Below are 13,338 nucleotides of genomic sequence, written 5' to 3' on the forward strand. Positions count from 1 at the left end.
TGTTCAAGCTGTACAATGTTTAAAGTGGCTGACAATAATAAATATTCTTATTAGGAATAAAACTGTGCATAGCTGTAGCTGAAAAATTAGGCCTACTACTCTACTGTATTTTAATGTTGGTCATTATGGTGGTACTTGGAGAGCCAAACATTTTCTGAGGTGGTACTTGGTGTAAAAAGTTTGAGAACTACTGCTCTATTCTTTGAAGCTAAAAACATCTTGTATCAGGAATAGCAGCACAAATCCCAGTTTCTAAGCGTATCATTTCTCTTTTCTTCCAAAACTTTCCTGTTCTCTCTTTCCATCCCCCTCTGGGTGATGTTGCCTTGTCAATTGGCCCTGTGACTCTGAAGTGAGAGGAGATTTTTAGGCAGGGAGGAATGTTTTTCGCAGATACTCATCCCAGCTGTGAAAACTCACTCCGTAACACAGGCCATCAGTTGGCTCTCTCATTCACTTTCTCTTCTCAAATGGTTATTATAGATTGAGAAGGAAGGAGGTAATGACATCTAACCACAGTCCTTATTGGAGATTAAAATATTTAAATATTGAATTTTTGAATGTCAAAAGGGGGGTTTGGTCTGTGTGGGTGAATGTGTGGTCCAGGCTATTGATCTGTGGGTAAAGTGGAAACACATGTTCTCCTCTTCCAATCCCTCTGTGAGTCTCAGATGTCACATCTCCATGTGCTTATTCATAGATTTAATTTAATTTTATTTTATATTTCTGCTCATTTAAAACATTTCTTGTAATTTAAATTACTGCAAAGATTTTGCCTAGTATAGTAACCACATAATCATCAAAAACTTTATTTGACATTGACAAAACGTTTTATTTATTTATTTAAGTAGCAGTAAGTAGTAATTAGTATTAACAGTATTAATATAATAATTTTATTGCATTTATTTTGTTTATTTATTTGCCCTAACAATATAAATAATATAAAATGAATTATTATTGTTATTAGTTTTGGGCAGAATTCATTATCACCGCATTGCTGTTTTCTTTTCATATCTTTGCTGTTGCTGATAATGGTGCATTTCCAATCAGGAGATCTGTGAGTGTATGTTTTGTAAAAGAAACAGATGACTTTGTGCATTACGTGGTCACAAAAAAGCATACAGCACAAGGGCCTATTGGCAGTTTACTCTCATATAAATGTACCTATATGAGTGTATGCAGAAATAAGTCTGTTCAACTATGGACACAGCACCATGTTGACATCCATGAAATGGATACTATTGTTTTCGTTCCTGCCCTTCACATGGGGCCTTTGAAACAACTTTTGCTGATCACTCCTGTCACCCAGCAGGAGTATTTGTAGTCTGAAGGCTATGCTCTCTTTTGTGTGCACAGGCTTCACAGGAGAAACCGCTCCTAAAGTTGGCAATACCAAACTACAACGTAGAGCTCTTAGGTAAGATCCTTATTTTTATATAACTTGGGTTTTGAGTGCTTTTATAAGCTCAATGGAAAAGATCCACACCAACAGAAATTCAGTCTTTTTAAATGTCTTGTTATAAAGCTTGAACAACTTTAATCCGACTACATTGTGTCCCTCCAGATGTAGTCATGCTTTGGGATGTGGGATTGAATGTGTTATATTTTATTCTCCCAACTATTTGTTTTTGTCCTGTATGGTGCTTTGGCATTATTTGCTGTTGGGAAAATATTTCTTAACTTACTTTAATAAAAATACTTTTTCCAGTTGTGGAAAATCACATTTTTATGCGAAGATATTGCATTTCACATTTTTTGGGATAGAACTGTGTGATTTCTGCCAAGATTCAGATCCCTTTTCAGGTGCTGCTTCAACAAAAGCAGGCAATTCTGAGGCCTCTTGATTCTGTTATAAACATTATATGCAAAATATATTTAAATTTCAAGCTGGTTTCTGTTTCTGTCCAGCTTCCAGAAAGATTTTTTGTTGGAAGAGAAAGAGGGAACCAACAAAGAATTACATGTCAGTCTGCTGGGAAATACACCCAAGGGTAAGTACAATATACACCAACACTTCAGCTGTGTGGTTCTTTATCATGACTATTATTTCAGTTCAGTTTTACTCTCACTAAACCAGGAGCCATGAGCTCTGTCACAAACTTAGCAAGATTCACTTGACTTGGTTTGAACACTAAATGATCTGTGGCTCTTAAAGGGTTAGTTCACCCAAAAATGAAAATTCTGTCATTAATTACTCGCCCTCATGTCGTTTCAAACCCGTAAGACCTTCGTTCATCTTCGGAACACAAATTAAGATATTTTTGATGGAATCTGAGAGCTCTCTGACCCTGCATAGACAGCAATACAACTAAAATGTTCCAAAGTCCAGAAACGTAGCAAGGAGAACTGTAAAATAATCCATGTGACATCAGGGGTTCAACCGTAATTTTACGAAGCTACGAGAATACTTTTTGTGCGCAAAAGAAGAAAAATAACGACTTTATTCAACAATTCTTTATTCAACAATTAATGACAGAATTTTCATTTTTGGGTGAACTATCCCTTTAAGCCAGTTTAATTTTAGGGTGTCCTTCCCTGATATAGCCACATAAGACACATAAGATTCTGTATTCACATTAGACAACAACAGTCTTCTAAAATGGCAAATAAGAAAGTATATAATGCTAGTGCCTTGATCAAAGTTTACTAGACTGTATGTTCTTTCAATTAGCATGGTCTTGATGGTTCCTGGACACATGGAGGTCATTGTGTTGGGGGGATGGACGCTGATGACCTATATTTGGTCTACTGGGGTTACCTGTTGTTGGGCAAGTTCTCTTGCTTACTGGCCCTGAAAATGTGACAGTTGTGTGAAAGAGAGTGCCAAGATACTTTGTAAAAGTGTTTGTACTGAAATCCAATCCAGAAAATGGGTGAACATGATTTTGTGGAGCTCTCGCAGGAGCAGCCTGCTTCTGGTAAGCTCCAAAAGACATTTTTGCATGTTTAAGTCATATTCTGTCTTTTAGTTTTTACAGATGCTGCCAGTGGGCTAATACATGTTGTCAGTCTCTTAACAGACTTTTTTTAAAGCATATTTTGAATTGAACTTAAGCATATTTTTATTGCTTAAAAAAAAATCTAAATTGATTTCTAAATGCATGTTCCTGGTCTTATTGTGAACAATTTATTGTCTGTTGACATCACACGGGCTATTTGTTATTTATTTGATAGCCAAATAGCAGTTTAGACATTTGTTTTAGTAAACTCACCTTTGGTTTAGCTCCATTCTAGTGCATAACACCCACTTTTCACCTACAATTAATTCCTGATGGATGAAATCAAGTCCACATTGTTTCCTTTTGTTTTTTAGTATGCGTGTTTTGTAAATTTGCAAGTCACAGTAGGTGTTCTCCTTTCAGAAAAGCTCATGACAGTGATTATTCTTGGCTAAAAACTTTGTATATTTTAGTTATTTTATGTCCCCCATTCATTTTGCTGGCATGAAGCTCTTATAGTTGTGTAATCCTGGCTTGTTAGAATCAGGTCTGTCTAATGTCAGATTCACATTGCTGTTTGTTCTTCCCCACTTTCCAAGTGGGAACTTGATTTAAAACATGACATAACAAACACTCTTGCTGTGTTACTTCAAATATATTGGAGTGTCTAATAAATTAATAAAATTAAGATAAATATAATGAATTGTTCTTTGACATTTTTACATATTTGTCCATATCTGTCCACTTTTTATGGAATTGATTAATTAATTAAGGTCAAGTAAGACACACTTGACCTTACTTCAGGGTGTCTGCAGGTCTTAAAAAGTCTTAATTAGCCCTTCCACAAATGAAGGCCTAAAAAGATCTTGGATCAGAAACTGAGGCATGTCATTAAATGTAGCATACACTGCACAAAATGAATATCTTCCTCGGTATTTTTGTTTTGTTTTCCAATACAAAAATGTTAAACATCCTTGAATCAAGATTAAGAGAGTTAATGTGTAAAACAAAAGAACAAGCATTTGAAAATTAAGCGGATTTTTTTTTTCTGAGGCAGTTATTTGTAACATTTCATTTCATTTTGATCAATTTTTCATAAAACAAAACTTACTATTTCATCATTTTGCTTCTCAGGTAAATGCATCTAATTTAAGAATCTTTAGACATTTGCACTGGAGAACAACTAGTGGCAGTGGTATTCAGACCTTGAATGAATAAATGAATAAAAATAAATATAGATAAAAAATAATGGAGATTGGTTGAAAGTTTTTCCAACTTCTACAAGATATTCAAGCTGCTACATATTTACAATTAAAGACTATTTTGAAGTATTGTGTTCTGTCCAATTTATTCCTTACATTTTTTTTACTTGGTCTTAAAAAGGTCTTAAAATGTCTGTTACTTGACTACATGTAACAGAAAGAGAAATCCTGCCCTGTGGGAATGAACCTGCCCTGTGTCTTCGTTGCATCGCTCAGATCTTTGCTTTGAATCCCAGAGAGACCAGGCTGAGGAAGCATTGTTAGAAACAAGTGTGCCGTGTGTACACATTAGCCCATGATGAGTCTCCTCTCAATCACTTCTCAGTCTCCTGGTGACTGGACACTGTTGAGTGTCATATTTCCATGGCTACAGCTGAAACAACATTCACTGAGGATGCACCTATGATTGGCTAACTTTTGTGGAAAGCCAGTCAGCCACGCTCCTAGCTAATGTCAGACGACTGTAAGCAGCTTTTGTTTTAGATAACACACTGGACTTTTGTCTCCTCAACTATTATTGGAATTGTGTCACTGTAGCGACATGGCAGTATACTTAGTGACACAGGAAGCAATACTATATAAGGATCATTTATTTTATTTGGAAAACAAATATAAGGGATGGGATTGGCATTTTTATATGCTTACCACTAGGCCTGTCACGATAACACCTTTTTGTTGTGCGATATATTGCCCCAGAAATAATTGCGATAAGCGATATTATTGTAATTTTAAAGACCATTTTATGCCACTGAATATATAATCATAATGTAACAGCATAATAATGCAAGAAGGCCTACACACTTCCAAATGACAACAAACTTTTAATTTTTAAGAATATTTAGATCATGGAAATTAAGTATCAAAGCATTAGATACCTAAAAAACCTGAATAAATGGTAAATAAACATTTTCTAACAAAAAGTACGAAGTAACAAGTAGAAAAAAAGAAAAATGCACGAAGAACTTGTATGGAGATTCTTTCATCTACAGATTTTTCCCGGACCTTCTTTTCTCTATAAAATAAGGGTGCATACTATTGCTGAAAAACACAATCACTACTCAGCAGCCAGATGTTCGTATGCACAAAGGCACAGATCCCTAAACAAGGCCATATCTGCAGATGAAACTTTTTTTTGTAGAAGCATTTTTAAAATTTTAACTAGCACCTCATGACTACACCACGTTATGTACGAGAAGCTGCAAAAGACACAGGCGCAAGTGGAATGTACAAAACATGGTGACATTAATTTTTAAGTAAATATAATGGGCGATATATTGCGTCAAATTTATTATGAAACAAGACTTGGTATTAAACACCAGCAAAGCTAAACTATGTAAGGATTTGACTGTCCTCATGTGGTGTGAAATGTTGTTTATCTTGCAGTATACAGTAAGCTCTACTTGCGTTTCTTTTCTTAGTTGTTTAAGAATATAGCAATGCAGAATACTGTTTACTACGTTTTAGTATTTGTAATGGTTTTGATAGATTTACTTATTCTTGTGAGAGATCATTCTTTTACCGGTCCATTCTCACTTTGCCTTTTTTTTCTCTTTTTTTTTTAGTCTCAGAATTAAGGAAACGTTTTGAGAGTGTAAGCTCGAGTCAGAGTTGGGACATGAACAGGTGAGAAGTTAAATCATTCTCAAAGCATGCACAGCCAAAGTTCAGTTAATACAGGTGTTCAGCAACAATAACAAAGTCACAAAATTGTCAGCACACTTTAATTTCCCTTTCACCACACGTTTCAAGCTCTTCACCAGAATTAAAGTAGCATACGTATCCAAAAATACCACAATAACTGAATAATGTATAATAAATGTGCACACTATCATTAAAGGTTTGGGGTCAGTACTATTTTTTTTATTTTTTTTATCAGATACACGTAGCCTAGGTGAGCACGTTTTGAAAAGCTTCCTTCAAAAACATAAACAAATGTAACAGAATCTAAACTTTTGAATGGTATTGTATAAATATAACAAAAATATAAAATATGGAAGACTAACTAATAAACAAAGTATGTTTTTTCAAAAGTTTTTTTGTTCACTTTATTTTCAGGTCAAATTCTCGCTATTAACAAACCATTAACTATGACTTTTGCCTCCATAAACTCCTTATGTGCTGCTTAATAATAGTTAGTAAGGTAGTTTTTAAGTTTAGGTATTGGGTATGATTAGGGATGTTGAATATGGTCATGTAGATTAAATGGGCTAATAAACAGCCAATATGTTAATAATAGGCATGATAATAAGTAACTAATTAATAGTGAGAATTGGTCCCTATACTAAAGTGTTACCCCCCAGATTAAGAATTATATATTTTTATATATAAGAATTATATATTTTAATATTGCCCCTGTACCACTCCTGTTTATAGGAAAGAGCGGATTGCAAGACGTCTGGAGGGAATCGATAGTGATGCTCTCCAAAATCTCCCAGGCTGTGGCGGTCTAGTTACCAATCGACTGCTAGAGGAGGACACTCCAAGATATACCCGTGCAGCAGACACCTGTGACCCCTGTACAGGTGAGAACTGTGCTTAATATTTTTATACTTTGAATCGTTCACTCACCTATAACATGAATGAGAAATAATGTGCATTAAGCATCTGTATTATAACTAAGGTTGCATATCAGTACAACAATGATAGGTTTGAGTTGATTAGAAACATTTAGGCAAACTGATTCAGTATAAACTATGTATTATCCTTCTTTATCTCTCTCATTGTAGTTTCTCTTCAGCACTATGGCAAAAATGACCCAAACTTCCCAAATCTGCACAGTGCAGAGGTTCAGTCCAGAACCCACACAGTCCAACCGGAGACTGTCTATAGCACTGGCTCCACTCATGTGGCAGAGCTGGACTCTAAAGCTGAAAGGATCGCACGCTACAAGGCAGAACGGCGCCGTCAGCTAGCAGAGCGCTATGGCATCTCTCTGGATCAGGAGTTGGAGACTGACTATACAGCTCGCTACTCCAAAACCTCTAGAGAGCCCGATGGCTCAGACCGACAACATAAGTCAAAGGTAGATGGAGGAGATGGAGTGGAGCATAATGCTTACACCCCCAGCCATCATGCAGACAGGGCCAGTTCACACATTCACAGCGATACAGAGTTCATCCGGGATCACACCGAGTCCATCTCCGAGCGCGAGAGGATGATGAATCTGGAGAACCAGAGGAGGGCACAGGAGCGGGATAGATTGCATGGAGGTGGAGGGGTTGCACCTGACCCATCTTCATATATGGATGTATCAGGGTCTGCCAGGATCCTAGGGAAGGAACCAGGGGCGATGGGGGTTCCCAGCTCGCCTAATGCAGGCCGAAGGACCATGATGCCATCTCCAAAACAGGGAGCATCTCCTGGTGATCTGTTTATTGAGCAGCAGGCTCACAACATCCTCCAAAGACACGGGTGAGACTTCTCAGCATGGTAGATGTTTCTTTTTTTTTCTTACAGTCATCTAGTAGTATCTTTATATATCGGTGTCCTATTTTCCTTCGCTTACTCTTTCCTTTCTTGGAAAGAATGTTGGCTGGTATTCCCCTGAATCTGTCTTTCACAGGTATTTTCCCCAAAAGAAAGCCGTCAATTTGCAGGATTTGGCTTGCATACTGTTAGGAGTGTTTTAACAGCTCCCTAAAGATGGGTGGGCTCTGTTCAGTATGACACATTATCCATTAGCATTGACCTTTACTGTCCTTTGGCATTCATTTCTTTATGGCATGGGTCAGTGCTCTGTGTGACACATTGGAATTAAAGTGCGTGCCAAATTAAGCAACAAAAGATTCCAGCAGAATTAAAATTCCCAACATCAAGCCAAGCCAAAAAATTACAAATGAATATGATAAAGAATGATATTCAGGAAATACCCAAAGCACTTTTATAATGTCAGTATAAAGTTTGATTGCTTACTTAATGTGAACAAATTAGGATTTGACCTTTAAAACCCTGTTCCCAGCAGGCCGAGCTCAATTTTCATAACTTATTTGAGGCCCTAATTATTTATTTTATTTTATTCATTTTTTTTTTGAAGAAGATTTGTTTTTCCCCTCTCTCTAAGCATAAACACTAAACTGTTGAGTGGTTCACTCTTTTGGGCGTATCTCAACTAATTTAGCTCCTGTGGCCAGTCAACAAACCAGTGGTCACTTCAGACTGATTCAGAAGGAGACACCCTCTCTCCGATCAACTGGCCTTCCAGGTACCATACGTTTGGGATTTATGGGTGTGTTTGACACCCTTCACTTAACAGTGGTCCCGCCTAACTTCATGGCCCTATCTCAAACCATCTCTAGTCCTGTCCTATAAACGTCCTTGCTAATATGTGAGGTAAGAATGACTGTGACAGGAGTCTTGTTTTTTTTTTAGTGGTTTTATTGGATTGTTGTCTGGTTGTTACGCTTTGCAACTTACTGTGGCTAGGAACTAGGGGTTGTGCGATATTGACAAAAAATATTTGATATTTATTGAGATTTTTCGATAACGGTAATTAAACAATATTTTGCTGAATGTGTTTTTGTGCTGGTTCCTTGGCATAAATGACACTAAATCCACCGGTAGGTGGCAGCAAGTCCCTTTCTTAAGGAGTGATTCACTGAATCAGTCATTTTGTTCAAAATAGCCGATTCATTTAGAAACGAAGCAAGTGACTGTCTGCATGAATGGATCATTGATTCAAATGATTAATTCAAAAACAGATGTATTCAGGAATGAAACACCATGGTGTTGTATCTATATAAATATAAAAAAGACCCATACAGGGATGTTTTCATAACTTAAATTATTGGGGCATTCTAACTGTATTACAATAGGCTTCATCATGCAGTCTGGACTTTCAAGATGTGTTTGTTTCTTTTTTGCAAAGTGAGTGACATACTCGATGTCAGCTTGCATATCATTAAAACAACAGTTGCGATATTAAGTCGCAGATGCTATATATTGCACACCCCTACAAGGGACCAAACTTAGCCTGGAAGACTGGAACACAAAGTTGTAAATTAAGCCTGTGACTGTTTCATTCTTAAGTGATCATAGTAGCAACCTGGCTTTACAAAGGGACAATAAGGGCTGGTTTAGTCTGTCAGGTTATTTGGAACCAGCAAGGTAGAGGGCTCAGGGTGTGGTTTTGAGTTGGGCCTATCATTTCAGTAACAAAGTGGCCATCCTCGCACACATCTCTACCACCCATCCCATCCACGCTGTTAATGAGTGCTGTGGGTTTGTATTTGGTCATTAAACGTTTAGACCTCTTGCTGCAGTTTACCCTTAACTCTTGCTAATATACTTCAGGCACAGTCCAGTTTCTTTGTGTGTGTGGTTTATCCCTATATGGCAGTTATTGTCCTCGTATTGTATTTCAATACCTGGCTTAATCATGTGTGACATATTTGGGTTTTTGGTATTGTGGTGGAAAAGAAAATTGTTGAGCTATGAGTCACCAAACTCGACAAGAATGTAAATGCAGATCATTTGGCCTGCATTAGCTCAATATGCCAAATGGAGAGTGTGATAACTTGATTAGTCATGCAAAACACCAGAGCCAAGTTTGTTGGGAATCATTTCACACGCAAATTGTGTTCCCGTTTTGCATCTTTTTGTTTTTTTTATTCCATTCTTTACCTGTTCTTTCATTCTCACTTTTTATTATTTTAAGTTCTTCCAGAGACTATACTAGTTTAGTGTTTTATTTTACAATGTGGACATATTTCTCTTTTGCAATTCCTTGTCACTTAATGTCTGCTGACCTTAACCCAATGCAGATAGAAGAGATGTGTAGAGAGAAATGGAGAAGGTTGGGCTCTCCACCTCCTCCTCTGAAGAATCTACAGAGTATTTGCACAATCATAACCTTCTAAAAAAAATATGGTTTCCAATTGTTATAGTGATCAAGTCTGAGATGTAGATGCTTTTTTTAGTTAATGTTCAACTGCCATGAATTTGCATTTAAAGTCGACATGAAATTTTATTTAGATATTTAAATACGTGATATTGGTCTTAATGTAAACACAGACTTTAAGCTAATAAACCTCTGTTTATATTTGCATTTACTTTTTCAAAATACTTTTTTTTTTCATTTCGTGAACCATATCTCTTGGCTACATTTTGTTAGAGACATTTTTCTAATTTAGCCTTGAAAATACAGTCTGCTTAGAGAAGGTTAAAAACAGTTCACATGACTCAACAATTACAGAGTGCAGTGCATGGTTTCACTTAAACGGGTCCAGAGGAGCTCAGCGGAGTGCATGGTACCATATGTGAAACTGAAGTGTGAGTGTGTAGATGGCAGCTGTCAAGCTCGCTTCAGGAGAAACAGCTTTTATCAGCTAGAGGAGTGTGGGATAGAACTCATAAAAGAATGATGTGAAAAGGATGGTTGAATTGTTGGCTAACTTCTGTTTTTAACAGTATTATGGCTCTGAGCTGATGGAAAGCAAGCATTAATGTAGGTGAACAGGTGGAGATGAAGAGATAGACACAAAGAGTGTAACCCTGTAAGAAACGGACGTTTTCAAAAGGGTTATAGGAAGTTTTCTTTGTGATATAAGTCCCTTCACTGGTAGTGCACTGACTGATACAGCTTTTGGATGAGAGTCTTTTGCCTCCCCCTGCTGAGAGCTCTGATTCTGCTGACCTAACATAAAGAACCAGTCATCACAAATTAAGCTAGTTTATCAGCAAACCTTTCTCACCCAGCATGTAATGAAATGCTGTGTAGTGTGAAATTAGCTGGTTGTTTAGATGTCCAAAGCTATACATTTATAAGATAATAATATATAAGGGAGAAACCGCCTTTATGTATCCAAATGGTTTGAGCTTTTTCTACAGTTCACAGAAAAGCTTATTCTCAATGCAGAATCTCTTGGTTTTTCAGTCATTTGTCATATGAAGCAGGGCTTTTCAAACGGGGGTCTGTGGAACCCCAGGAGGCTCGAAGGAAGTCGGGGGCCACGGTTAATTTGGAAAAATATTTGATTTAAACTTAATTTTTTTTTCTCTTCAGATTTATTTATGCTACACTGCAGATATTTTCCATTTGCCAATTGTTTAACCCCTTAACGGTCACCCCCCATTTTTTAAAATAGGCATTAAAGTGCACTATCCAAACTTAAATTGCTATAATTCATGAACACTTTAGAATACAGAGGAAAGGTTGGTCTCTTTTTTTAGAGATTAAAATATCAAAAAGTTATAGAAGTTTAAATATACTGTAAAGAAAATGCACTGTACAATTTTTATTATATTTTATATAAAATAAATATTTTACATAACAGGTTTTACTCTAAAATTGCTTTTAAAAATGTAAAGCCTTATGTCTAAATAAGTTATGTTCCAAATTTGAAGTTGATTTAAAAAAAATTGAGGTTTCTGTGAGATTTTATTTAGGACATTTTTTTGATGCATTTGTCTGTCACAAATGTTTAGATTTCTCTGTCAATATTACTTTTATTACTTCACAAAATAACCACCAAATATGGAATCCTGAGACTCAGACCTTTCCAATTATATGTTTTATGCCAAGATTATAAAAAGCTTTGATTGTAAAAGACCGTAATGCATTTTGTAATATGACACTTGACACCGCCGCTAAGGGGGAGGAGACAGCATATTTTGCGGTGTACTCACCCTGATGTCATCCCCATTGACTTCAATAGTATTTCTTTCCCTGCTATGAAAGTCAGTGGGGACCAACAACTGTTTGGTTCTTCAAAATTCTTTAATATATCTTCTGATGTCGTTGGAATGACATGAGGGTGAGAACATGACAAATTATTCATTTTTGGGTGAACTATTCCTTTAATGGTTTTGTAATTTGGCATAGTATGAATAACATAAAATTGTATAAAAGCTAATTATTTAATTTTGCAAACATGTTTTCTTCATTTTCACAGTTAGTATTTTTCATGACAGTATAAATGGCTCAAGTGTGAAAATATAGTTAGTTGCCTATAAACAGTTTGGGATTTGAGGATCTGTTATCATAGTTAGAAAGCCTCTGATTTAATAGACTGACCTTTTATTTATGATGTTTTGACTATAATCACTATTTTGAGATTGTTTCAGTTGTTTCAAATATCACAGTTGTTGTTTTGCTGCTCGATTTTTGTTACAGTAAGCGCAACATTTTTCACATGTTTCTCATTATTCCAACCACTGAAAACATAAACTTTGATACACACTATTAGGGTCTCAATGTTTTATATTTTATTCCAAACACTGTCAAAGTTGCTGTTTAACCACATTCTAATAAACACAAACATTACCGCGGGAAGTAGGGGTGCTGAGGGTGCTGCAGCACCCCCTGGAGTGTAGCCCACGAAAAAATGGGGGTGCTGGGGGTGCGGTGTTAAAAATAAATGAATGAACAATATGTAATACAAAATAAATAATATTCATTTTATTAATTAGTATATTCATTAAAATTCATTGAAAAAAGTAGCCTAAGCCTATAATGACAAGAAGCAACAGTTAAATATGAGTTAAGTTGAATCAAATTGACTGTGAATGTCATTTCAACTGATTAAACGTATTAAACTGACTTAAAAAATCATTTGTTGCCATGATTTTTGGATTATATTATAACCTGTAACATGTCTCTGCCGTACCCAGATTAAGAATTAACAACAATTTCTAAAGAGAGCAGAGAAAGAGCGAGAGCGTCTACCTCAGCAGCAACAAATCTCGCATTCTCACATTGGTAGCGCTTATTTTGATCTTTAATGTTAGGTCTTTCCTATTCTTGAAACAAATTTAATTCTTAAGGTTGATTCAATATTACTCTTAATGAAAAAAACACACACACAACATCAACAATGCTACAATGACAAAGTCGCTTATATTAAACATAAAACTTTTATGAACAGATAAGAACAAATAAGATCAGTGGCATAGCGTCTGGTTATGCAGGGTATGCAGGTGCATATGGGCCCCGGCAGTTTGGGGGCAACGAGGGAACGAATAGAGCCCTGCACGGGCCAGGCCCTTGTCCTACAGCTTTATGAGAATTCTCGGCCCGAGTCCGACTGGATACCGTGACTTTTCTCTCTCTCTCTCTTCCCCATTACACAGATATTAAAATAGTTCAGCTTTGGTTTTTAATGGCAAAGTGGTCATATTTCTTTTTGTTTCTTTATTAAGTT

General features: G+C 36.3%; 1 protein-coding gene across 4 annotated transcripts in view; it reads left to right on the forward strand.

Annotated features, from left to right (window-relative positions):
- Positions 1 to 13,338, forward strand: part of LOC107686370 (supervillin-like) — a 100,571-nt gene that overhangs the window by 48,652 nt on the left and 38,581 nt on the right. For all 4 annotated transcript variants that reach the window (XM_016483333.1, XM_016483335.1, XM_016483336.1 and 1 more), the window contains exons 2-6: positions 1,357 to 1,417; positions 1,909 to 1,991; positions 5,764 to 5,824; positions 6,575 to 6,723; positions 6,928 to 7,612. In XM_016483333.1, coding sequence (XP_016338819.1) covers positions 1,357 to 1,417; positions 1,909 to 1,991; positions 5,764 to 5,824; positions 6,575 to 6,723; positions 6,928 to 7,612 — 1,039 coding nt within the window. The remainder of the gene's footprint in view (positions 1 to 1,356; positions 1,418 to 1,908; positions 1,992 to 5,763; positions 5,825 to 6,574; positions 6,724 to 6,927; positions 7,613 to 13,338) is intronic.

This window comes from Sinocyclocheilus anshuiensis, unplaced genomic scaffold, assembly GCF_001515605.1.
Source record: "Sinocyclocheilus anshuiensis isolate Anshui unplaced genomic scaffold, SAMN03320099.WGS_v1.1 scaffold1319, whole genome shotgun sequence".
Classification (NCBI taxonomy): Eukaryota; Metazoa; Chordata; class Actinopteri; order Cypriniformes; family Cyprinidae; genus Sinocyclocheilus; species Sinocyclocheilus anshuiensis.